Source organism: Balaenoptera physalus, assembly GCF_965194825.1.
Source record: "Balaenoptera physalus genome assembly, chromosome: 8".
Classification (NCBI taxonomy): domain Eukaryota; kingdom Metazoa; phylum Chordata; class Mammalia; order Artiodactyla; family Balaenopteridae; genus Balaenoptera; species Balaenoptera physalus.
Genome location: NC_138887.1, coordinates 95723995 through 95749501, shown reverse-complemented (window position 1 = coordinate 95749501; position 25507 = coordinate 95723995). Strand labels below are relative to the sequence as shown.

Genomic DNA, 25507 nt, shown 5'->3' with positions numbered 1-25507 from the left:
GGTGAAGGAGTCATTTTCGGAGAGGACAGTATACCCCTGCTGTGTCTGCTGCCGCCATCGTCACAGTGGTGCTCTGGTGATAATGTGAATCTCATCACCACTTGTGAGTGTGTATTATATGAGTGATATAGCTGGAGATCTAGCCATCAGCCCAAGAATTTGTACTCATAAAAATTGATTGAGAGTCGGGTGTGGTCAGCTGCAAAGTCATTGTTCAAAGTGAACACTTGCAGAGCTGCTGAGGTGAAGAGACTTTTCAAAGACTCTTACATAAACATTTAAATCAGAGTTGAAAATGGGAAAATGAATTACTTATCCATGTGGGGTGTTTATTTAGCTTCTAAGTAAGATTAGTTTTGGACCCCATTTAGATTCTGAAGCCAGTATAGTTACAGTATTAAATAGACCTTTCACGTATTTAAGAGGCTGCATTTGTTTTTCATGAAGGTAAATTTTGGTTCAAGCCAAACTGAAAGAACAGTGATTTTGAGGAATATGTTTGAACTCTTACCAAAACTTACATGTGTTTGTATTAAACTTATATGTTTTGTTATGCTTATTCAGTGTTTTAGTATTACATTTGGAGGATATCATTGGCGTAAAGTACTTATGACACTAATATGTTTTAGTTCATTATAATAAACCATTCAGTAGCTTTAAAATTCTATACTTGTATTTATGATTTAACCAAACTGAATTATTTCATAATTCTGTATTCAGCTAATGCCTATTCAAAAAACTGTATGCCCCCAGATATTGCATATTCTGTGGTAATATAAAAATTCCTGAAGCACTCACCTATTAATACAATTATTGCTATATTTAATCTAATATTTATTATGCAAATGTGGCGGGCATTTATGGGAAACACTTTTGCTACATTATCTCTTTTACTCTTCAGAATAAGGTTTATTTGAGGGTAGGTATTATCCCCACTGTACAGATTAAATTGATGTACAAAGAGGTTATATAATTTGCCCAGAATTATACTGTTAGTAAGTGGTAGAGTCAAGTGATTCATCCAGTTCTGTCAGTCTCTAGAGGCTAAGCTCTTATTTCCTCTGTCACGGTGCCATGATCAAATTAATGCACACAACTACAATTGATCTGAAGACAAACAGATAAATGAATAATCACTGTGGATCATTCATTTCACGAAGTACAAAACAGTGTCACTACATTAAAGAAATGGCCAGTGACTGGTGGCATAAAGAGTCCCATGCTCATGAAGGCCACTTACCATATGACATTACTGGAAACTGAAGAAGATAGACATCTATGTTGTTTTGGCCCTGTATCAAAGTGTTCACTGCTTGTTGTCGATGTGTCAGAATCATGACTTGAAGTTGCTGCAAACAACAGCAGGCTATCAAGACATAATGTTAATTACATATCAGCTGAATTGGCACAGTCAGCCATGCCACTGAGTGATCATTACATGCTGCAAACATACGAGAACCACTCTGTTAGTGAGATGCCATCAAAATCTGCTCTAAACTTAAAGAAGTGGCTGCCCCAGCCCATTGATATCTGAAATATTCAGCACACCTGGAGAAGCACTGCAGCAGGCTACTGTCACAGTTCTGAGAATGCCACTACTGCAGGAAATTATATGGTCTAGGTTTAGTCTTAGGACGTAAGCTGATGTTTGCTTATAGTAATGCAAAGTGAATAAATATGCTGCTGTCAAATCAAGAAGGTCATAGGGTAGTGGCTCTGTGGCTTTATGTTTTAAACTGATTTAAAATTTACAGACCCAAGACATGCTCAGTATAGGATAAAATCAAACCATACACAAGTATTTATGGCAGCAAATGAAAGGCCCTCTTCAGCACCCCTACCAGCATGGCCACCTTATTCCAGTCTTCCCCCCAAATAGCCACATAGACCTTTTAAACTTGTTTCAGTCTAATCCAACCCTAATGGAATCATTCCATATATTGATACATTTGTTTTGTGAATTGTTTTGATCCTCTTATTTTTTTACTGGAGTATAATTGCTTTACAATATTGTGTTAGTTTCTGCTGTACAACGAAGTGAATCAGTTATACATATACATATATCCCCTCCCTCCCACCCCACGCCCTATCCCACCCACCTAGGTCATCACAGAGCACTGAGCTGAGCTTCCTGTGCTATACTGCAAGTTCCCACTAGCTGTCTGTTTTACACAAAGTAGTGTATTTATGTCAAACCTAATCTCCCAATTCATCCCACCCTCCCCTCCACCCCCTGTGTCCACACATCTGTTCTCTACATCTGCATCTTCTCTATTGCTGCCCTGCAAATAGGTTCATCTGTACCATTTTTCTAGATTCCACATATATGTGTTAGTATACGATATTTGTTTTTCTCTTTCTGACTTACTTCACTCTGTATGACAGACTCTATGTCCATCCACATCTCTACAAATGACCAAATTTCATTCCTTTTTATGGCTGCGTAATATTCCATTGTATATATGTACCACATCTTCTTTTAAAATATATCATAAAGTTACCATGTCAGTATTTAAAAATCTGTTTTATTCTTTTTAATGGACAATTGGATCCCATAGTGTAGATTAAGATAATTTATGTAACAATTCCTCTTTTTGAGACATTTAAGTTCCTTTTTTTTAATCAACAGATAATGCTGGAATCAATATACATGCATAATCTTTGGGTGTATGTGGGAGTATTCCTATAGAAATGAAATTGCTGGGCCAAAGGCATAGATACCTATAATGTGAAGTAAGATTTATAAAGCTCTAGCTGACTCATGAATGCTTAAATACTCACCAAAACTTTTTTTTTTTAATTTGTCTTTTTTATAGTTAATGGTCATTATGTGTCAAGTTGCATGTATTATCTTTCAAAATGCACGTATGAAAGAAACTTAAAAATTCTTTTGGTTGTGGAGCTTATTTGGAACAAAATCTCAGAGGAAAAGAATTTTTTTAAGTTTCATTTTTAAGATAACTTTTGCTTTGTGATAATTGAGTTTTCCATAGCCAAAAAAAAGAACCAAAAACAAGAAAATGGCCATATTAATTTATACAATTTGCCTTTGGGCATTAACGAACTAATGCATTTACTCTTCAAAATGGTTCTAAAGTATCATTTACCTATGTCTCAAGAGCTAAAACTATAAAAGAAAGTAGAGTGGGAGTAGGGCTGAATTTGGTAAGGAGTATCTCATAAAGATCAGGATATGATCACAATGCAAAAATTCCTCTTTTGCATATACCCTGTGTTCCCTTAAAATTTGTGTTGTTATTTTCATGTTTAGATTGCAAAGAAATGTCTGTTTCTCTTCTTTGCTAGCTCATACCTATATGAAAGAGCAAAGGCCCTATGAATGAGGAATGTACAATATTGTGACAATATCCTTTATCTGAATTAAATTTTAATGGGCTTAATTTTTTTGTTTTATAAGACTCAACTTTAAAATGCTGTATGTGTATATCTTTATGTGTATGCATGCATTCATATGCATATATATATTTACACATACATGTGTAGTGTTCCTGCCACATAATTAAGACTTGGTAAATGTAAGATAAATTAATATCTCACCTTTAATTTGGGTTCCTTCTCAAACCTCTATATGGAACATAAAATTGACTTATATTTGAGCATACTTGAACCAAAATGGTGGTGTCGTCTTTGATGACTCTTTTTTCATTGCCCCCATGTCAATCAGAAAATACTGTTTTATCTATAGCCAGAACAGTATCCTGCTTGCATTCAATTCTTTCCATCTTCTCTGCTACTGTTCTAGTTGAAACCACTGTTATCTTCACATGGATTTTCACAATAGAATCCCAGCTGTTCTCTCTGCTTCTACTTTCTACCATTCTCTTTACAATCCATTCTTCACATTGCCAGAATAATCTATTTGAAGCATAACTCAGATTTTGCCAATTTTCTGTCTAAATCCCTCCATGACTTCCCATTACACTTAGAATAACCTCTGACTCTAACCTAGAGAAGGTCCTATATATTGTACATATTGTGGCCTCTAGCTTCCTCTTTGATGAGGCTTTGCCTGTCACTGAGCAGCACGTTCACTTGTAATGCCCTGCGCCCAGATTAATCGCAGTGCCAAGAACTGGAGTTTAGCACCTCCAAGTCACCAGCCCCCTCTCTCAAATATATGATAATACGAGTTTATTTCTAAAGTGTGATTTCTATGCAAATATGCCTTTGAATTAAGTCTCCCTACCTTTCTTCCACTCAGTTGTTGCTTGGCTACCCCTAAATGCATCTAAAGAAATTCTGAACATTTATTCTACTGCTTCTATTTTCCCTGTGACTGGCTTATTCTACCTACCCACTTAGGTATCAGGTCAAATGTCACCTTAAATAGGTCTTTTTTACCCACCCAATCTACAGTGACTCCCTGTCACATTACCCTGTTTTATATTTTTCAGAGCATTTTTCTCTAATCAAAGTTGTCATCCTTATATATCTATTTTTTAATTATCTCTTTACCCCTTCTAGAATATATGCTCCATGAAAATAAGGACCTTGTCTTTCTTATAATCTACTGTGAGTAGAAACTGCCGAAATATTTGTTCAATAAAAGAGTATATGTGAATCAGTCTGAGCATTGTTTTAAAAAGACTGCCTTTCCTCTTTTTAATTTATACACTGATTGCTAAATCTTTTTTATGCCATTTGGTCAAGACAGTAAATATATATTTCCTTCAAATCCATCATGATCTTGAAGATATATTCATTTTCCTTGATTAAATTAAGCTCTGGGATTTTTTTTTTTTTTTTTTAAGTAACTCTAGCAGCACCTTTGGCCTCTGCCAAGAACATTTCCAGCTAAGGATTTTTAAGCCTTAATCTTTACTGAAATTAGATGGTGGCAGTTGCTAAGCTGCCAGCTGTTAACATGATCCCTGCGGTAGGAATACAACACACAAACCTGAATGCTGCGGTGTCTAAGAACTCACCGTTAGCAGTTACACGTGTGGACACAGACAGGTGTTAAACAGGTTGGCAATTGAAAATAAAATGGGAGGTTTCCCAGGCCAGATGCAGGTACCTCGTGGGACCTCAGCAACTCAGGTGCCCCATCAGAGGTAATGATGCCGAAACCTGATTTAGCGCTGTCCTCAGATTAAAGTCTGTTTATATCCCCCAATTCTCAGCAAATCCATTCTTTATGGAGTTATTAAGAGTGGATTGGGTTAAGGATATTGAATGTTTATCATTGCTCTGTCTTTCCACTGAATGGATTTTCAATTGCAATTATAGTATATAAGCTTATAAGTAAGCTTAGGCATGAAAACAAATGCTAGATCAGAATAGGTCAGACCACCTGTTTCTATCTAACTTCCTGGTATGTGAAGATGGGGCAGAGCGGAGGCTGCAAGACTGCCTTCAGCTGGAAGCATGGGGAGCATGGCAAAGCCCTGGCCCCTGTAGCTTATCCTTCAGCAGCGTACATTAACTATTAGTGCCAACTGATACTGACAGTTCTTTTTGTTCAGAGTGCAACTCCTCCAGTTTACCCTCACTCTGGATACTGGCTAGCAAACCAGTAGCTACAAGGTGTTGACACTATTCGGAAGGATTCACTTGAATTTATACTACAGGTTCATTGTAGGGTTTGCCTCTGGAATGTGATTTAGCAGGACCTTGAAAAAGAGACGGGCAAAAGTGAAGGCGCTTGGGGACATTAGAGGAATCAAAAGCATAAAACACAGCATCATTTTATGGAAGCGGAACCAGGAGCCAGTGAGTCAAAAGGATAGTGTTCGTAGTTAGTTGCTTCCTGAGCCAGAGTATTCGAAAGCCAAATTGCACTTTTTTCAGTTGTCTCCTGGGTCCGATTTCCTAATTGTCAGTGACAGCTTTGTTGGTCGTTGGTATTTTGTTACTCTTCCATCTGTACTCTTCATTAAAACTCTGGGCCCAATTATCTGTGATAGACTCCAGGACTGTTAGGTGACCTTTGAGATATTAGAGTAAACAAAATGTTAAAAGAAGTACAAAATAATACATATTTAATGCCATTTAAATTACCATGACTTTCAAAAGTAGGCGATCTCTCTAAAGCTGGAGGTTTTTTGGCCTTGGGTTTTTTTCTTGGTATCTCTAAAGATTTTGAAATTGGTACTTAAACATATCCATCATGTTAAGAGATAATTGTATTATTTAAAGGTAGCTAGAAATACAATACTTAAAGCATAAAACAGCAACTGAACCTGTACTTCAAGTTATATAAAGAAAAAAGCAACATTGATGTAAGCGTTTTACACTGACTGTAAAAAACAAGTAGCCTTTTGACGGGTAGTTTTTAAGGCTAGATCTTTTTTTTTTTTTTTTTTTTTAAATATTTGTTTATTTATTTGGCTGCACCAGGTCTTAGTTGTGGCATGTGGATCTAGTTCCCTGACCAGGGATCGAACCCAGGCCCCCTGCATTGGGAGCGCAGAGTCTTAACCACTGGACCACCTGGGAAGTCCTAAGGCTAGATCTTAAATAGCAAGCACATTTTTAGCATTTTAGGTGCGTTATGCATATCAAGTCTGGATTGTTTAATGTGTGACAACACGAACATGATTTATATAAAGAGCTTTAGAGATTAATCTTTATTGTTTTAAGAGAATAATTTTTTAAAATATACATTGAAATATATATTCAAGATAATGTCCATTAGAAATGGAGGGACTAATATCTAAAACTATATTTAAAAGCATCTCCAATTTTTCTTCTCCCTCAGTTTCTTGTTCATTTACGTATCCATTCAACAGGTATCTTCAGTAACATAGTCACTGTCTTCTTAATGGAAAGAAACAATGCATGAGACTGGGGAGAAATAGAAAGATAAAGGGGGAGAGAACCAAGTGAGTCTGGAAAGCAGAAGGCTGAGGCGTGGAAGTCGACAGTCCTTAGTCATTCCCAGCATGGAAGCATACAGCCCCCAAATCGGGTCAATCCCCAAGTCAGTCAGGTGCCTTCACACCTGTTGCAGAACAAACTGCATCTCTAACCCACAGTGAAATGACTCTAGGAAGACACAAAAGCATAGAGAGAAGGTTGATGGTTCCCTGACAGTTGGATTTGATTTATTGGGAGACCACTGCATAACAGGCAAGCACTGTGCTAGGTGCTCTGCGTCAGTATCTCCAGTTCTCTCAAAGCCCTGTATAACATGAGTCATCGTTGTCTCTGTTTTACAGAAAATCAAACTGAACTATACAGGGCTTAAAGTAATTTGTCCAGAGTCTTGTCAAAGTTAAGTTGGAAAGAATAAGGTTAAGCAATTGAGGGGGATATGAAACTGGGACTTGGATTTGAAATGGCAGACTCATTTGTTAAACCTGGCTTATCCCCCTTCACTTCCGATTGAAATGCTTCCAATATTGAAATATGATTGTCTTCAGAGAGCCCTTTTCTGGCCACATTATCAAAAATAGACTCCCTTCAATGGCATACTCTTTACTCTGCTTTATTTTTCTTGAAAGCAATTCACCACCCAAAATTTTTGTAGGTATCTCCTTGTTTATTTGTAATTCAGTCTTCTCCACCTCACTATGTGAGATTGATTTTATTTTTCTAATTTTTTTTTTTTCTGATTCTGGTGCTGGGGACATTGTTGTATGCTCAAGGCCTAGAAAAATACACTGTAGATATTCAATAAGTATTTGTTGAATGAATGAATAACAGGGGAAAAACGACCCATAAGAACATGGAAGAAGATAATAAAAATCGTAGATGTACATGAAACTACAGTCAGTTACTTACCATTCTGACTAGTAAGCAATGAAAGACTAATTCTCGCATTTCTAAAAGGTATCAAGGAAGGACCAGATGTGTCTTCCTAAAAAAAGACCAGTTAGGCAGGAGCAGTCACATCAGTCTTCAAACTGTTTTCCTAGTATGTCCCTTAAATTAATTTTTTTAAAAAAATTATTTATTTATTTATTTATTTATTTATTCATGGCTGTGTTGGGTCTTCGTTTCTGTGCGAGGGCTTTCTCTAGTTGCGGCAAGTGGGGGCCACTCTTCATCGCGGTGCGCGGGCCTCTCACTGTCGCAGCCTCTCTTGTTGCGGAGCACAGGCTCCAGACGCGCAGGCTCAGTAATTGTGGCTCACGGGCCTAGTTGCTCCGCAGCATGTGGGATCCTCCCAGACCAGGGCTCGAACCCGTGTCCCCTGCATTGGCAGGCAGATTCTCAAACACTGCACCACCAGGGAAGCCCTAAATTAATTTTTTTACAACTATAGATCACTGTAAACTTTTTATCATAAATTTAAATAGTTGCAATGGATGCAGATTCTAAAATAAAACCATTAAATTAATCGTAAACATGCTCAATAGAATTTACATACTGTTGTGATTTTATATGCACCTGTAACCATTGCAAATTGTATATTATTAGCTTTTTCTCCTTGAATTCTTACTTCCATGGCTGTTCCCCAACAGAATTTTATTCTTAGGAAATAAGTATTATGCAGCAAAATTTTTTGATCACTCTATCACACTTCTCTGCCATTAAAAATGTCTACAAAATTGGAACTTAAAAAAAACTCCTATGTTGAAGTCCTAACCCCCAGTACCTCAGAATGTGACCTTATTTGAAAATAGTGTTGTTCTGTGTAATTAAGATGAGGTCATACCAGAGAAGGGTGTGCCCCTAATCTAGTATGACTGGTGTCCTTATTAAAAAGAGGGAGTTTGGGAGCAGATATGCACACAGGAGAATGCCAAGTGACGATGAAGGCAGAGATGGAGATGATGCTTCCACAAGCCAAGGAATGCCAAAAATTGCCAGCAACCCATGAGAAGTGTGGAGAGAGACAAGGAGCAGATTACCCTCACAGCCCTCAGAAGGAACCAACCCTGCCAACACTTTAATGTTAAACTTCTAGCCTCCAGCACTGCAAGACAATAAATTTCTGTTGTTTAAGCCAAATAAAATAAAGATAAGATTCAGAGAACAGAGACAGTAGACGTAAAGAATAACACAGGAAGGCCAAAATACCTCTTTCCCTAAAAAATCTTTGTCATTAGCTCTTTTTATCCTAAACACCCAGATTTATTTCCCCTTGTCCCTCTGTTTGAACAAACCAAGTCAGTCAAACTACCTCACCTGAAGAAAAATAAAACAGTCAAAAGGAAGAACAAATATAAACTCCTGTAACCAAAAGACTTTAAGTATTAAAAATTTATTTTATATTGAAGTATAATTGCAATTATAAGTAGCACACAGCTTATAAAAACTTATGTGACAGATTTTGAAGAACAATTATTAAAGTTAAATTCGATTGGAAATGCCTATCTTAATGAGCTGGACATGGCTGTCTTCCCAATTTATCTGTGAATGGCTATTTATAATGAGAAAGGGTTTCATGTTCATTCCTTTTTTGTTTATATAACTTTCACAAGATGCAGGCAATGGGGAAGCCTGGCTCACCTAAATAAGTAGATGGAAACAGAACCTTTGTCACAGTAGTATTACTCAGTGTCTCAAAAATTTTTTTTTAATTCCTGAGTTAGATGCCCCAAACATATAGTGATATATCTTAAGTTACTTTTAATATTTGGTCATTTTATAACTGAATTAAGGCCTTCCACAATTTTGCTGTAAGCAAAAATATATGAAAACCATCGAACTTTCAAAATACTTTGTTTTGCCTCTGAGTGCAAAGAACCATACAGTTGCAACAGGAAGAATTTCTATCAAAACCTCACTACATAAATGCCTGCTAGAGGATGGAAATTGGGTTGGAGAGAGCTGTTCGTTTCCACTTGCTCTCAAGCTAGATATTGAAGAGGTGGATTCTGACAGTACTCCAGTGGGAGAATGCAAGGAATTAATGAGGATTTCCTATCATTTGGCAAATAGCAGACCTGGAAAATCTCTCTTTGTTCAGTGAAGATTTTTTAAAAGGGGTGGAGGAGGGGCTAATGGAGACCTATGAAGAGATTCTATAGTATTGAATTCAAATATATTGATTTTATGTTTTAAATTTTGAGAAACATGGACTCTATTGAAAAGTTTGTAAAAATGAGATGAGTTGGCTGAGATTAATAAAAGAGATCTGGTAGAAATCAGAAGACATTAAAACTAAAAACAGCAGCTAATTGATGTCCACGTTTTAGGCAGTGATGTACAGAATGAACACTGCATAAAACGAAGTCAGTTCTATAGAAGACAATGGAGAAGCTCTGAAAGTCTGAAATGAAAACTACTCACAATGGCAGATATTAAGGAAAGAAAGCAAATATCCAATATAACAAAAATCTGTTTTTCTAAGTGTAAAGAGAAGAGGACAAAACAGATAAACAGAGCAAAAATAGCAATAAAAGTAAGAAATACTATGAAAGAGGAAACATTTTCTGATATTTAAAAGAAATTAAATACCTAGGAATAAACCTACCTAAGGAGACAAAAGACCTCCTGCATATAATTTTATGCAGACAATTATAAGACACTGATGAAAGAAATTGAAGATGATACAGACAGATGGAGAGATATACCATGTTCTTGGATTGGAAGAATCAACATTGTGAAAATGACTCTACTACCCAAAGCAATCTACAGAGTCAGTGCACTCCCTATCAAGCTACCAATGGCATTTTTCACAGAACTAGAACAAAAAATATCACAATTTGAATGGAAGCACAGAAGACCCTGAATAGCCAAAGCAATCTTGAGAAAGAAAAACGGAGCTGGAGGAATCAGGCTTCCTGACTTCAGACTATATACAAAGCTACAGTCATCAAGACACTATGGTACTGGCACAAAAACAAATACAGATCAATGGAACAGGATAGAAAGCCCAGAGATAAACCCATGCACTATGGTCACCTTATCTTTGATAAAGGAGGCAAGAATATACAATGGAGAAAAGACAACCTCTTCAATAAGTGGTGCTGGGAAAACTGGACAGCTACATGTAAAAGAATGAAATTAGAACACTTCCTAACACCATACACAAAAATAAACTCAGAATGGATTAAAGGCCTAAATGTAAGGCCAGACACTATCAAACCCTTAGAGGAAAACCTAGAAAGAACACCCTATGACATAAATCATAGCAAGATCCTTTTTGACCCACCTCCTTGAGTAATAGAAATAAAAACAAAAATAAACAAATGGGATCTAATGAAACTTAAAAGCTTTTGCACAGCAAAGGAAACAAGATGAAACAGACAACCCTCAGAGTAGGGGAAAATATTTGCAAATGAAGCAACTGACAAAGGATTAATCTCCAAAATATACAAGCAGCTCATGCAGCTCAATATCAAAAAAACAAGCAACCCAATTCAAAAATGGGCAGAAGACCTAAATAGACATTTCTCCAAAGAAGATATACAGATTGCCAACAAACACATGAAAGGAGGCTCAACATCACTAATCATTAGAGAAATGCAAATCAAAACTACAATGAGGTATCACCTCACACCAGTCAGAATGGCCATCATCAAAAAATCTAAAAACAGTAAATGCTGGAGAGGGTGTGGAGAAAAGGGAACCCTCTTGCACTGTTGGTGGGAATGTAAATTGATACAGTCACTATGGAGAACAGTATGGAGGTTCCTTAAACTAAAAATAGAACTACCATACAGCCCAGCAATCCCACTACTGGGCACATACCCTGAGAAAACCATTATTCAAAAAGAGTCATGTACCCCAGTGTTCACTGAAGCACTAATTACAATAGCCAGGACATGGAAGCCACCGAAGTGTCTGTCGACAGATGAATGGATAAAGAAGATGTGGCGCATATATACAGTGGAATATTACTCAGCCATAGAGAGAAACAAAATTGAGCTATTTGTAGTGAGGTGGATGGACCTAGAGTCTGTCATACAGAGTGAAGTAAGTCAGAGAAAAACAAATACCGTATGCTAACACATATGTATGGAATCTAAAAGTGGTTCTGAAGAACCTAGGGGCAGGACAGGAATAAAGATGCAGGTGTAGAGAATGGACTTGAGGACATGGGGAGGGGGAAGGGTAAGCTGGGACAAAGTGAGAGAGTGGCATGGACATATATACACTACCAAATGTAAAATAGATAGCTAGTGGGAAGCAACCGCATAGCACAGGGAGATCAGCTCTGTACTTTGTGACCACCTAGAGGGGTGGGAAAGGGAGGGTGGGAGGGAGACGCAAGAGGGAGGGAATATGGGGATATATGTATATGTATAGCTGATTCACTTTGTTATACAGCAGAAACTAACAAACCGTTGTAAAGCAATTATACTCCAATAAGGATGTTAAAAAAAATAAAAAATAAAAGAAATTAGTCTGCAGATAAACAGGCTTCCCACATTTCAGGAAATGTAGTGAGAAGAGATTTTCATCTAAACATTTCTTTCAAAATATTTTTTCAGTTAAAGATGTGTGTGTTGCCTCGTATTTCCTTAACACTCAACTACTGAACTTAATAGAGTATATCTACAGAAAATTGATGGGAAATTGTGTGACTTGAGAAGTAGTATACATCCAAGAAGTTGTTCATGAATAAAAGCACTAGAAAATATTATAGTATGGGTGGAGATTCAGAAAAGATACAGTTCACCTTCCTGAAAATATTTAAAGTGGAGTTCCTGATATTTGAAAGGTGAATGAGTGTAGTATCTCAGAAATATCAAACTTAAAATATAAAAGAATTAAAGAGCATAATGATAAGATATAGCTAAATCTAAATTACTGTTAAAATATTTTGACTCAAAGAAAAATGTGAAAGATGATTCCTAAAATACGTTATAGGTATAGGAAGTAATTAAGTAATTATAACAATATGTGAAAACTAAACTCCAGATTTTATGAAAGTTAATGAATGGAGAGATAAAAATAAGCTACGTTTTTCAAGTTCTATAAGACACAGTAAAAAATGATTTGTCTTTCAGTAAATAGAGAAAAGATGGGGTCAGTGATGTCTTTGAAAACTTTTAAAGTAACTAGTACAGATTAAAAATAGGATGCCAAGGAAATTGTAGTAGCCATATTACAGAAGACAGCGATATATACGTATATATATGAATTTTTAGTATAAATGAGTTAAATGGACCTAGTAACTGATTCTCAGAGTGGGATAAAAATCAAAATCCGCCCTCCCTATCCCACCCCGCTAGGTGGTCACAAAGCACCGAGCTGATCTCCCTGTGCTATGCGGCTGGGAGGGTGGGAGGGAGGGAGACGCAAGAGGGAAGAGATATGGGAACATATGTATATGTATAACTGATTCACTTTGTTATAAAGCAGAAACTAACACACCATTGTAAAGCAATTATACTCCAATAAAGATGTTAAAAAATAAATAAATAAATAAAAATAAAATAAAATAAAAATCCGTATGTGAGCTATACCACAAACAAAAGGCCAAAACACAGAGAAAGTAGGATGACAGTATTAAATTCAGACCAAGTAAAATTTAAGAGAAGTATTAAATATATGAAAGGATTATAATTTTATATTGGTTAAAGATATAGTCAACATTACTGTAAAACAAATGATGGTGATTTATTGAATATGTACCTGAGAGAAGATAAATAATAAACAGATAATGCCTCAACTTGCTTGCTCTTCAACTCACTTTTCTCTCTCCCCGCTACCCTTAGTAGTCTTTGATTATAGATTCTTACAGATAACTAACTTAATATCTTATAGCTCTCTTAAATAGTAACTTTGCTAGAAATTAAGAGGCAGTTGGCTTGTTATTTGGGAATACAGTTTTTAAGTTTCACAATGTGAATTAGAATGTGGTATATCGGAAGGAGTACTTACTGGATTGAGACTTGTGTTCTACTCTCAGGATGACCATCTCCTGGGTGACCTCAGGAAAGTCAGTTTCCACATCCGTGAACTCTGGAGTTGAGATCACAACCTCAGGGGTCCATAACCCTCATCCCTCAATACCAGTATGTTTCGGAGGATAATCATATGTTTTCTTTTCAGTGAAGCTTAGCTCTGAGAGTAACTATTTGTCACTTAGTGAGACTTGAGTCCTCTAGGTATCACAGCCTCTAGTTTCCAAAGTATTAAAAATCCTCACCACATGATTGAAATCTGTAATTCTAGCAAATGTAACAATATTTTATTCCATTGGTGAATTTTTTACTGATTAAGTAAATACCTTGTAGAATGTTAGGACAATACTATCAAAAAGTAAATCTAGGGACTTCCCTGGTGGTGCAGTGGTAAAGAATCCGCCTGCCAATGCAGGGGTCACGGGTTTGAGCCCTGGTCTGGGAAGATCCCACATGCTGCAGAGCAACTAAGCCCATGCTCCACGACTACTGAGCCTGCATGCCACAACTTCTGAAGCCCACGCACAGCAATGAAGACCCAACTCATCCAAAAAATTAATTAATTAATTAATTTTTTTTAAAAAAAGTAAATCTATAATGTTGAGAAGTACAATCCCATGTATTATTTTATAATATGTATCTGATACATGTGAGTAAGATCTGGGATTTTGAATGAAATTATACATTTTATTATGTTCCATTACAATTTTAAAACTGCTTACTGTTTTTTTCTGATCAGTTTTCAGTTTACAGTACATTCCATTATTTTGGCCTTGTTTTTTTCTCTAAGTAGAAATACATAAAATATGGAAAGATCTCTTTACTTTTATCAACCAGATATTTTTGAGAAGGTTAAGAATTTCTTTTTAATATGAATAGTCACTCCCTAACTAGTTCTTTCCCATATTATTTTTTGCTATATTATCTGTTGTTTCACTTTGTTTTTCCTGCATTTTCTTAGCATTTTGATGGCTTTATGACTGTGGTCACATCATCACAGCTGTGTATCCTGAAGGAGTAAGATCTGGGTCCCCGTGGCCCTCACAGGTGTGCCCATCCCATAATGGGTGCTCGAGACAGCCTATTTAGATGAAGGAATGAATTTGGCCTCATGTTTATTATTTCCTGAACATTTTAAGTAGAGTGTTCGACATTTAAAAAATCAAATATTATTTGTATGCCAAGTATTGGAGGATCCATTTAAGAGTACACGTTGGGTAATTTGGGCTGCTGGATTATTAGTGTTATTTTTTTTTTAACAAGATAAGTATGTGATTTGTACTTTCAAATAGAATACATTTTCAAATATGGCTTAATAGAATATTTATCAAATTGAAATAAGTTGGATTTCGTGGAGAAATTAAAAGGCAGAGACTATATGCCAGACGGTGTAGGAGCCAATGAGGCAAAAACAGGGGACAACACACAGGAAATGCAGTTAGAAAGGTAAAGGGGACAAGTTTGTCAGGGTCTTGGAAGGGGGAGTAGGGTTTGACTAGATAAAGAAATAGATGGAAAGTGGGATTTTAAAGGCGAAAGTGATATTTTCCTGATTCACTTTGTTATAAAGCAGAAACTAACACACCATTGTAAAGCAATTATACTTCAATAAAGATGTTAAAAAAAAAAATATCGCTGCAGTTTATGTCAGAGTGTTCTGCTTATGTCTCCCTCTAGAAGTTTTATGGTCCCAAACTTATTTTTAACACAACTATTTTTTTTTATGGCTCTTCTATTAATAAATAGCTCATAGAATCTTGACCAGCTGGTCATCAAACTGGGAAATGCTGGGTCATAGGCATGAAAGGCCTAACCGCAAGCTGATAAATGAAAGGTGCTTAATCTCTGAGCAGGGTTTTAAAAAATGTGGACATTTAATAATTTATATGCAAATCATATGTTATTTTTTTAAATTTTGGTCAAAGAGTCTTCTGATAAAGAAAAAACTGGAAGATAAATTTAATGTAACCAATATGTAAACTTTTTTTCTCATGCAGGTTAGCCAATACACCTTTGCTATGTGCAGTTATAGAGAAAAAAAGTCTGAACCACAAGAATTAATGCAGCTTGAAGGATACACTGTGGATTACACAGATCCCCACCCAGGTAATTCTTAGTTGAATCACTTTCCCTGCCTCTCATGTATTCATGAAATTGTCATAAATAGCCTGTGTCTATTCTCCACTTCAAACTCCATTCAGTGAATGGTACATATTCCATTTATATACCTAGACAAGATTTGATGGGATTTGACTTATATCTTTATGAGGCTACTTAGTTTTAGCCATAAGTCATCATCTCTGTTATCTCAGTACAAGGATGAAATATGTGAAAGTTACTGTTATGGGGAAATTATTATATGAGAAATATCAACAGTGCTTTCAGAAACTTCTTTACTGAAAAGCAAAAGGTACAAGAGACAGAAATAGGGAAAGAAATAGCTAATGAATAACTGTATATTATATTCTACTAATTTTCTCCCCAGCATCACATTCTTGTACTTCTCTCCCTCCCTCCTAATATATTAATGCTGTGTATAGTACTGGACACTCAGTGTTTGAGATTAGTGAGTGAATAAGTGAATGAATGAATGAATATATGGAGATTAATGAAATTAATAAAGTGAGGTTAAGAAATATATAGAGGGGAGAAGATGGCGGAAGAGTAAGATGCGGAGATCACCTTCCTTCCCACAGATACTGTAGAAATACATCTACACGTGGAACTGCTCCTACAGAACACCCACTGAACGCTGGCAGAAAACATCAGACCTCCCAAAAGGCAAGAAACTCCCCCCGTACTTGGGTAGGGCAAAAGAAAAAAGAAATAACAGAGACAAAAGAATAGGGACGGCACCTGCACCAGTGGGAGGGAGCTGTGAAGGAGGAAAGATTTCCACGCACTAGGAAGGACCTTCACAGGCAGAGACTGCGGGTGGCAGAGGGGGGAAGCTTCGGAGCCACGGAGGAGAGCGCAACAACAGGGGTGCGGAGGGCAAAGCGGAGAGATTCCCGCACGGAGGCTCGGCGCCGAGCAGCACTCACCAGCCCGAGAGGCTCGTCTGCTCACCCGCCGGGGCGGGCGGGGCTGGGAGCTGAGGCTTGGCTTCGGTCGGATCGCAGGGAGAGGACTGGGGTTGTCTGCGTGAACACAGCCTGAAGGGGTTAGTGCACCACAGCTAGCAGGGAGGGAGTCCGGGAAAAAGTCTGCAGCTGCCGAACAGGCAAGAGACTTTTTCTTGCTTCTTTGTTTCGCGGCGCGCAAGGAGAGGGGATTCAGAGCGCCGCCTAAATGAACTCCAGAGACTGGCACAAGCCGCGGCTATCAGCGCGGACCCCAGAGGTGGGCGCGAGCCACGGCTAACAGCGCAGAATCCAGAGACAGGCATGAGCCGCGGTCATCAGCGCGGACCCCAGAGACGGGCGTGAGACGCTGGGGCTGCTGCTGCCGCCTCCAAAAATCCTGTGTGCGAGCACAGGTCACTCTCCACACCACCCCTCCCGGGAGCCTGTGCAGCCCGCCACTGCCAGGTTCCCGTGATCCAGGGAAAACTTCCCCGGGAGAACGCACTGCGTGCCTCAGGCTGCTGCAATGTCACGCCGGCCTCTGACGCCGCAGGCTCGCCCCGCCTCCTCTATACCCCTCCCTCCCCGCGGCCTGGGTGAGCCAGAGCCCCCGAAGCAGCTGCTCCTTTAACCCCGTCCTGTCTGGGCGGGGAACAGACACCCTGAGGCGACCTACATGCAGAGGCAGGTCCAAATCCAAAGCTGAACCCCGGGAGCTGTGCGAACAGAGAAGAGAAGGGGAAATCTCTCCCAGTAGCATCAGAAGCAGTGGATTAAAACTCCACAAACAACTTGATGTGCCTGCATCTGTTGAATACCTGAATAGACAACGAATCATCCCAAATTCAGGAGGTGGACTTTGGGAGCAGGATATATTAATTTTTCCCCTTTTCCTTTTTTTGTGAGTGTATATGTATATGCTTCTGGGTGAGATTTTGTCTGTATAGCTTTGCTTTATAATAGCTTTATTTTACTTCACTATATTATAGCCTCTTTCTTTCTTTCTATTTCTTCTCCCTTTTACTCTGAGCCGTGTGGACGAAAGGCTCTTGGTGCTCCAGCCAGGCATCAGGGCCGTACCTCTGAGGTGGGAGAGCCAACTTCAGGACACTGGTCCACAAGAGACCTCCCAGCTCCACGTAATACCAAAAGGCAAAAGTCTCTCAGAGATCTCCATCTCAACATCAAGACCCAGCATCACTCAGTGACCAGCAAGCTACAGTGCTGAACACCCTATGCCAAACAACTAGCAAGACAGGAACACAGCCCCATCCATTAGCAGAGAGGCTGCCTAAAATCATAATAAGGCCACAGACACCCCAAAATACACCACCAGACGTGGACGTGCCCACCAGAAAGACAAGATCCAGCCTCATCCACCAGAACTCAGGCACTACTTCCCTCCACCAGGAAGCCTTCACAACCCACTGAACCAACCTTAGCCACTGGGGACAGATACCAAAAACAACGGGAACTACGAACCTGCAGCCTGTGAAAAGGAGACCCCAAACACAGTAAGATAAGCAAAATGAGACGACAGAAAAACACACAGCAGATGAAGGAACAGGGTCAAAACACACCAGACTTAACAAATGAAGAGGAAATAGGTAGTCTACCTGAAAAAGAATTCAGAATAATGATAGTAAGGATGATCCAAAATCTGGGAAATAGAATAGACAAAATGCAAGAAACATTTAACAAGGACGTAGAAGAACTAAAGAGGAACCAAGCAACGATGAAAAACACAATAAATGAAATTAAAAATACTCTAGATGGGATCAATAGCAGAATAACTGAGGCAGAAGAAAGGATAAGTGACCTGGAAGATAAAATGGTGGAAATAACTACTGCAGAGCAGGATAAAGAAAAAAGAATGAAAAGAACTGAGGACAGTCTCAGAGACCTCTGAGACACATTAAACGCACCAACATTCGAATTATAGGGGTCCCAGAAGAAGAAGAGAAAAAGAAAGGGACTGAGAAAATATTTGAAGAGATTATACTTGAAAACTTCCCTAATATGGGAAAGGAAATAGTTAACCAAGTCCTGGAAGCACAGAGAGTCCCATACAGGATAAACCCAAGGAGAAACACGCCAAGACACATATTAATCAAACTGTCAAAAATTAAATATAAGGAAAACATATTAAAAGCAGCAAGGGAAAAAAAACCAATAACACACAAGGGAATCCCCATTAGGTTAACATCTGATCTTTCAGCAGAAACTCTGCAAGCCAGAAGGAAGTGGCAGGATATACTTAAAGTGATGAAGGAGAAAAACCTACAACCAAGATTACTCTACCCAGCAAGGATCTCATTCAGATTTGATGGAGAAATTAAAACCTTTACAGACAAGCAAAAGCTGAGAGAGTTCAGCACCACCAAACCAGCTTTACAACAAATGCTAAAGGAACTTCTCTAGGCAAGAAACACAAGAGAAGGAAAACACCTACAATAACAAACCCAAAACATTTAAGAAAATGGGAATAGGAACATACATATCGATAATTACCTTGAATGAAATGGATTAAATGCTCCCACCAAAAAACACAGGCTGGCTGAATGGATACAAAAACAAGACCCATATATATGCTGTCTACAAGAGACCCACTTCAGACCTAGAGACACATACAGACTGAAAGTGAGGGGATGGAAAAAGATATTCCATGCAAATGGAAATCAAAAGAAAGCTGGAGTAGCAATTCTCATATCAGACAAAATAGACTTTAAAACAAACAGTATTACAAGAGACAAAGAAGGACACTATATAATGATCAAGGGATCGATCCAAGAGGAAGGTATTACAATTGTAAATATTTATGCACCCAACATAGGAGCACCTCAACACATAAGGCAAATACTAACAGCCATAAAAGGGGAAATCGACAGCAACACAATCATAGTAGGGGACTTTAACACCCCACTTTCACCAATGGACAGATCATCGAAAATGAAAATAAATAAGGAAACACAATCTTTAAATGATACATTAAACAAGATGGACTTAATTGATATTTATAGGACATTCCACCCAAAAACAACAGAATACACATTTTTCTCAAGTGCTCATGGAACATTCTCCAGGATAGATCATATCTTGGGTCACAAATCAAGCCTTGGTAAATTTAAGAAAATTGAAATCGTATCAAGTATCTTTTCCGACCACAACGCTATGAGACTAGATATCAATTACAGGAAAAGATCTGTAAAAAATACAAACACATGGAGGCTACACAATACACTACTTAATAACGAAGTGATCACTGAAGAAATCAAAGGGGAAATCAAAAAATACCTAGAAACAAATGACAATGGAGATAACGACGACCCAAAACTTATGGGACGCAGCAAAAGCAGTGCTAAGAGGGAAGTTTATAGCAGTACAAGCCTACCTCAAGAAACAGGAAACATCTCGAATAAACAACCTAACCTTGCACCTAAAGCAATTAGAGAAAGAAGAACAAAAAACCCCCAAAGCCAGCAGAAGGAAAGAAATCATAAAGATTAGGTCAGAAATAAATGAAAAAGAAATGAAGGAAACAATAGCAAAGATCAATAAAACTAAAAGCTGGTTCTTTGAGAAGATAAACAAAATTGATAAACCATTAGCCAGACTCATCAAGAGAAAAAGGGAGAAGACTCAAATCAATAGAATTAGAAATGAAAAAGGAGAAGTAACCACTGACACTGCAGAAATACAAACGATCATGAGAGATTACTACAAGCAACTCTATGCCAATAAAATGGACAACCTGGAAGAAATGGACAGATTATTAGAAATGCACACTCTGCCGAGACTGAACCAGGAAGAAATAGAAAATATGAACAGACCAATCACAAGCACTGAAATTGAAACTGTGATTAAAAACCTTCCAACAAACAAAAGCCCAGGACCAGATGGCTTCACAGGCGAATTCTATCAAACATTTAGAGAAGAGCTAACACCTATCCTTCTCAAACCCTTCCAAAATATTGCAGAGGGAGGAACACTCCCAAACTCATTCTACGAGGCCACCATCACCCTGATACCAAAACCAGACAAAGATGTCACAAAGAAAGAAAACTACAGGCCAATATCACTGATGAACATAGATGCAAAAATCCTCAACAAAATACTAGCAAACAGAATCCAACAGCACATTAAAAGGATCATACACCATGATCAAGTGGGGTTTATCCCAGGAATGCAAGGATTCTTCAATATACGCAAATCAATCAATGTGATACACCATATTAACAAATTGAAGGAGAAAAACCATATGATCATCTCAATAGATGCAGAGAAAGCTTTCGACAAAATTCAACACCCATTTATGATAAAAGCCCTGCAGAAAGTAAGCATAGAGGGAACTTTCCTCAACATAATAAAGGCCATATATGACAAACCCACAGCCAACATTGTCCTCAATGGTGAAAAACTGAAACCATTTCCACTAAGATCAGGCACAAGACAAGGTTGCCCACTCTCACCACTATTATTCAACATAGTTTTGGAAGTGTTAGCCACAGCAATCAGAGAAGACAAAGAAATAAAAGGAATCCAAATCGGAAAAGAAGAAGTAAAGCTGTCACTATTTGCAGATGACATGATACTATACATAGAGAATCCTAAAGATGCTACCAGAAAACTCCTAGAGCTAATCAATGAATTTGGTAAAGTAGCAGGATACAAAATTAATGCACAGAAATCTCTTGCATTCCTATACACTAATGACGAAAAATCTGAAAGTGAAATTAAGAAAACACTCCCGTTTACCATTGCAACAAAAAGAATAAAATATCTAGGAATAAACCTACCTAAGGAGACAAAAGACCTGTATACAGAAAATTATAAGACACTGATGAAAGAAATTAAAGATGATACAAATAGATGGAGAGATATACCATGTTCCTGGATTGGAAGAATCAACATTGTGAAAATGACTCTACTACCCAAAGCAATCTACAGATTCAATGCAATCCCTATCAAACTACCACTGGCATTTTTCACAGAACTAGAACAAAAAACTTCACAATTTGTATGGAAACACAAAAGACCCCGAATAGCCAAATCAATCTTGAGAATGAAAAATGGAGCTGGGGGAATCAGGCTCCCTGACTTCAGACTATATTACAAAGCTTCAGTAATCAAGACAGTTTGGTACTGGCACAAAAACAGAAATATAGACCAATGGAACAGGATAGAAAGCCCAGAGATAAACCCACACACATATGGTCACCTTATCTTTGATAAAGGAGGCAAGCATATACAGTGGAGAAAAGACAGCCTCTTCAATAAGTGGTGCTGGGAAAATTGGACAGCTACATGTAAAAGTATGAAATTAGAACACTCCTTGTCACCATGCACAAAAATAAACTCAAAATGGATTAAAGACCTAAGTGTAAGGGCAGACACTATCAAACTCTTAGAGGAAAACATAGGCAGAACACTCTATGACATACATCACAGCAAGATTCTTTTTGACCCAGCTCCCAGAGAAATGGAAATAACACAAATAAACAAATGGGACCTAATGAAACTTAAAAGCTTTTGCACAGCAAAGGAAACCATAAACAAGACCAAAAGACAACCCTCAGAATGGGAGAAAATATTTGCAAATGAAGCAACTGACAAAGGATTAATCTCCAAGATTTACAAGCAGCTCATGCAGCTCAATAACAAAAAAACGAACAACCCAATCCAAAAATGGGCAGAAGACCTAAATAGACATTTCTCCAAAGAAGATATACAGATGGCCTACAGACACATGAAAGAATGCTCAACATCATTAATCATTAGAGAAATGCAAATCAAAACTATAATGAGATATCATCTCACACTGGTCAGAATGGCCATCATCAAAAAATCTAGAAACAATAAATGCTGGAGAGGGTGTGGAGGAAAGGGAACACTCTTGCACTGTTGGTGGGAATGTAAATTGATACAGCCACTATGGAGAACAGTATGGGGGTTCCTCAAAAAACTACAAATAGAACTACCATACGACCCAGCAATCCCACTACTGGGCATATACCCTGAGAAAACCATAGGTCAGAAAGAGTCATGTACCAAAATGTTCATTGCAGCTCTATTTACAATAGCCAGGACATGGAAGCAACCTAAATGTCCATCGACAGATGAATGGATAAAGAAGATGTGGCACATATATACAATGGAATATTACTCAGCCATAAAAAGAAATGAAATGGAGGTATTTGTAATGAGGTGGATGGAGTTAGAGTCTGTCATACAGAGTGAAGTAAGTCAGAAAGAGAAAAACAAATACAGTATGCTAACACATATATACGGAATCTAAAGAAAAAAAAAAAAGGCCATGAAGAACCTAGTGGCAAGATGGGAATAAAGACACAGACCTACCAGAGAATGGACTTGAGGATATGGGGAGGGGGTGGGGTGAGATGTGACAGGGTAAGAGAGTGTCATGGACATATATACACTACCAAATGTAAAATAGATCGCTAGTGGGAAGCAGCCGCATAGCACAGGGAGAGCAGCTCAGTGCTTTGTGACCACCTAGAGGGGTGGGATCGGGAGGGTGGGAGGGAGGGAGATGCAAGAGGGAAGAGAAATGGGAACATATTGTATATTTATAACTGATTCACTTTGTTATAAAGCAGAAGCTAACACACCATTGTAAGGCAATTATACTTCAATAAAGATGTTTAAAAAAAAAAAGAAATATATAGATACTAATGAATAGATAAAGAAATTATTATAGATTAAAAATAGAAGTCAGTGATCACATTCACTGATCAATCACTTAAAATGCAAAATATCTTCTCTGTGAAAGAATTTTGCAAAAGTAAAATACCATGCAATGTAAGTATCATTTTTATCTTACCTGTATTTTTTTTACTGCTCAACTGGTCATATATGTCTCCTGCATATAGAATGAGGAATGTGCCAGCAGATAATGACTTTCTTCTCTAGCATGAAATATCAGACTTTGCTATGCATTCCTTTGGGGTAGGTTTGCACGTCTTGCAGAATGCTGCTTTGTTATGAACTGTTCCCTAAGCTAATTTTAATTTCCAAAGTGATATGGAAGTGTATAGCTTCGCCTTATTGTTTTCCTTCAATTCTTGGATTGTGGATTTGATCCTCAACTAAAAATGATTCAAGGCATTGAGCTCAAATAGCAAATCAGTTCTTTTCCCTGAGAGCATTTAATGAATGAGGTTAAAATTGTGCCAATTGTGTATGTTTTTAACAATGTCTTTTTTTTCCTCCACAGGCCTTCAGGGTGGTCAGATGTTCTTCAATGCTGTTAAAGAAGGAGACACTGTAATATTTGCAAGTGATGATGAACAGGATAGAATATTGTGGGTTCAAGCCATGTATAGGGCCACAGGTCAATCGTATAAACCCATTCCTGCAGTTCAAGCCCAGAAGCTGAATCCTAAAGGAGGAACTCTCCATGCAGATGCTCAGCTCTGTAAGTTGTGTTGAAAAATAATTTGATTATCAATTAATAACCTTAATAAGATATAAAATTGCCTGAGCCAAATTTGTTCAGTATTATAGTTTACATCATTAACTGATTCCTAATTGAATAAGAATAGTTCATTTTAGTAGGCATAGAATCAGTTATCTAATTTTTCAGACAAACCTGGAATAAATGGTGCCTATGATTTCCAGTCATGAATTTGCCAAGCACTGGGATTTCTCTGGGAATCTCAAGAGCATAAAAGAAAATTGATTTTAACTTACTGTAATTTTAACTTACGTGTTCTACTGAAATGGGAAAAGTATTGCAAAATCAAACTGGCAATTAGATTCCAGAATACCAAAATGATGGACCATAACTTTCTAGAGTTGTTTCTAACAAACCAAAAGGATAATAGGCCTATTTTCTGTTGTAGGTCGGAAAAAAAAAAAGTCATCAAGGCAACTTTCTTTTTCTAGATACCTTTATATTCATGTCATTTTCTCAATGCTAATATAAATCATTAAGAACTAAATTTTTCATTTTAATTTACAAGTAATTAATAACAAATTATGTACTAATGATAGAAACATTTTCAAACGTAGCTTTAATAATCATTAAACCAAATGTTTTAACTTGTTCTACTCCTTTTTAAAACTTCTCTGGTTCCTTCTGTAATATAATAAATCAGTTGGTCTTTAACTGTAAGCTCAAATTGGAACTTTTCATTCAACACCCTTCTACTCTCAAGATTCTTCTCCAGGGGAGCAGCATTTTGACATTCATTATTTTCTTCTCTCATTATTTTCTTCTCTCTTCTCATACTTTTCATGCAGCAAATAACTGTTTTCTATTCTTTTTAGACACCCATTAGTATTACATTTAGACATCTTAAAGGCACTTTAGGCCAAATAAAGATGGAATATGAGCTCGACTCCAGATTCCTGCATGCTTTAGGCTTCAGAGTGTACACCTTTAAACTTATCCCGATTCATCTTCAGGTGATGATGTCACTTCATACGTAGTATATGCATCTCACAATTGTATACTTCCATATCTCCCTTCCTGGCCCCTGCACAATTCTGGTCATCCATTTTACTTCTACAAATGTTGTAAATCCCACAATACATTGATATTATTATTATGCCTTAAACAGTCAATTACCTTTTAAAGAAATGTAAATAATAAGAGAAAATGTTGTATACTCAACCGTGTAGTTACCATTCCTAGCACTCTTTATTCTCATA

General features: G+C 37.6%; 1 protein-coding gene and 1 long non-coding RNA gene across 23 annotated transcripts in view; both read left to right on the top strand.

Moving 5' to 3' along the window:
- Window positions 1-25507, top strand: part of CADPS2 (calcium dependent secretion activator 2) — a 544167-nt gene that overhangs the window by 346655 nt on the left and 172005 nt on the right. For 14 of the 22 annotated variants that reach the window (XM_082472263.1, XM_082472260.1, XM_082472266.1 and 11 more), the window contains 2 exons: window positions 15767-15875; window positions 24069-24278. In XM_082472263.1, the coding sequence (XP_082328389.1) occupies window positions 15767-15875; window positions 24069-24278 (319 nt within the window). The remainder of the gene's footprint in view (window positions 1-15766; window positions 15876-24068; window positions 24279-25507) is intronic. The other 8 variants (XM_082472261.1, XM_082472259.1, XM_082472267.1 and 5 more) reach the window with 1 other exon arrangement.
- LOC309665766 lies at window positions 2077-14340 on the top strand. The gene is made up of 2 exons (XR_014266677.1): window positions 2077-6300; window positions 6469-14340. It is a non-coding gene; the product is annotated as an uncharacterized lncRNA (long non-coding RNA).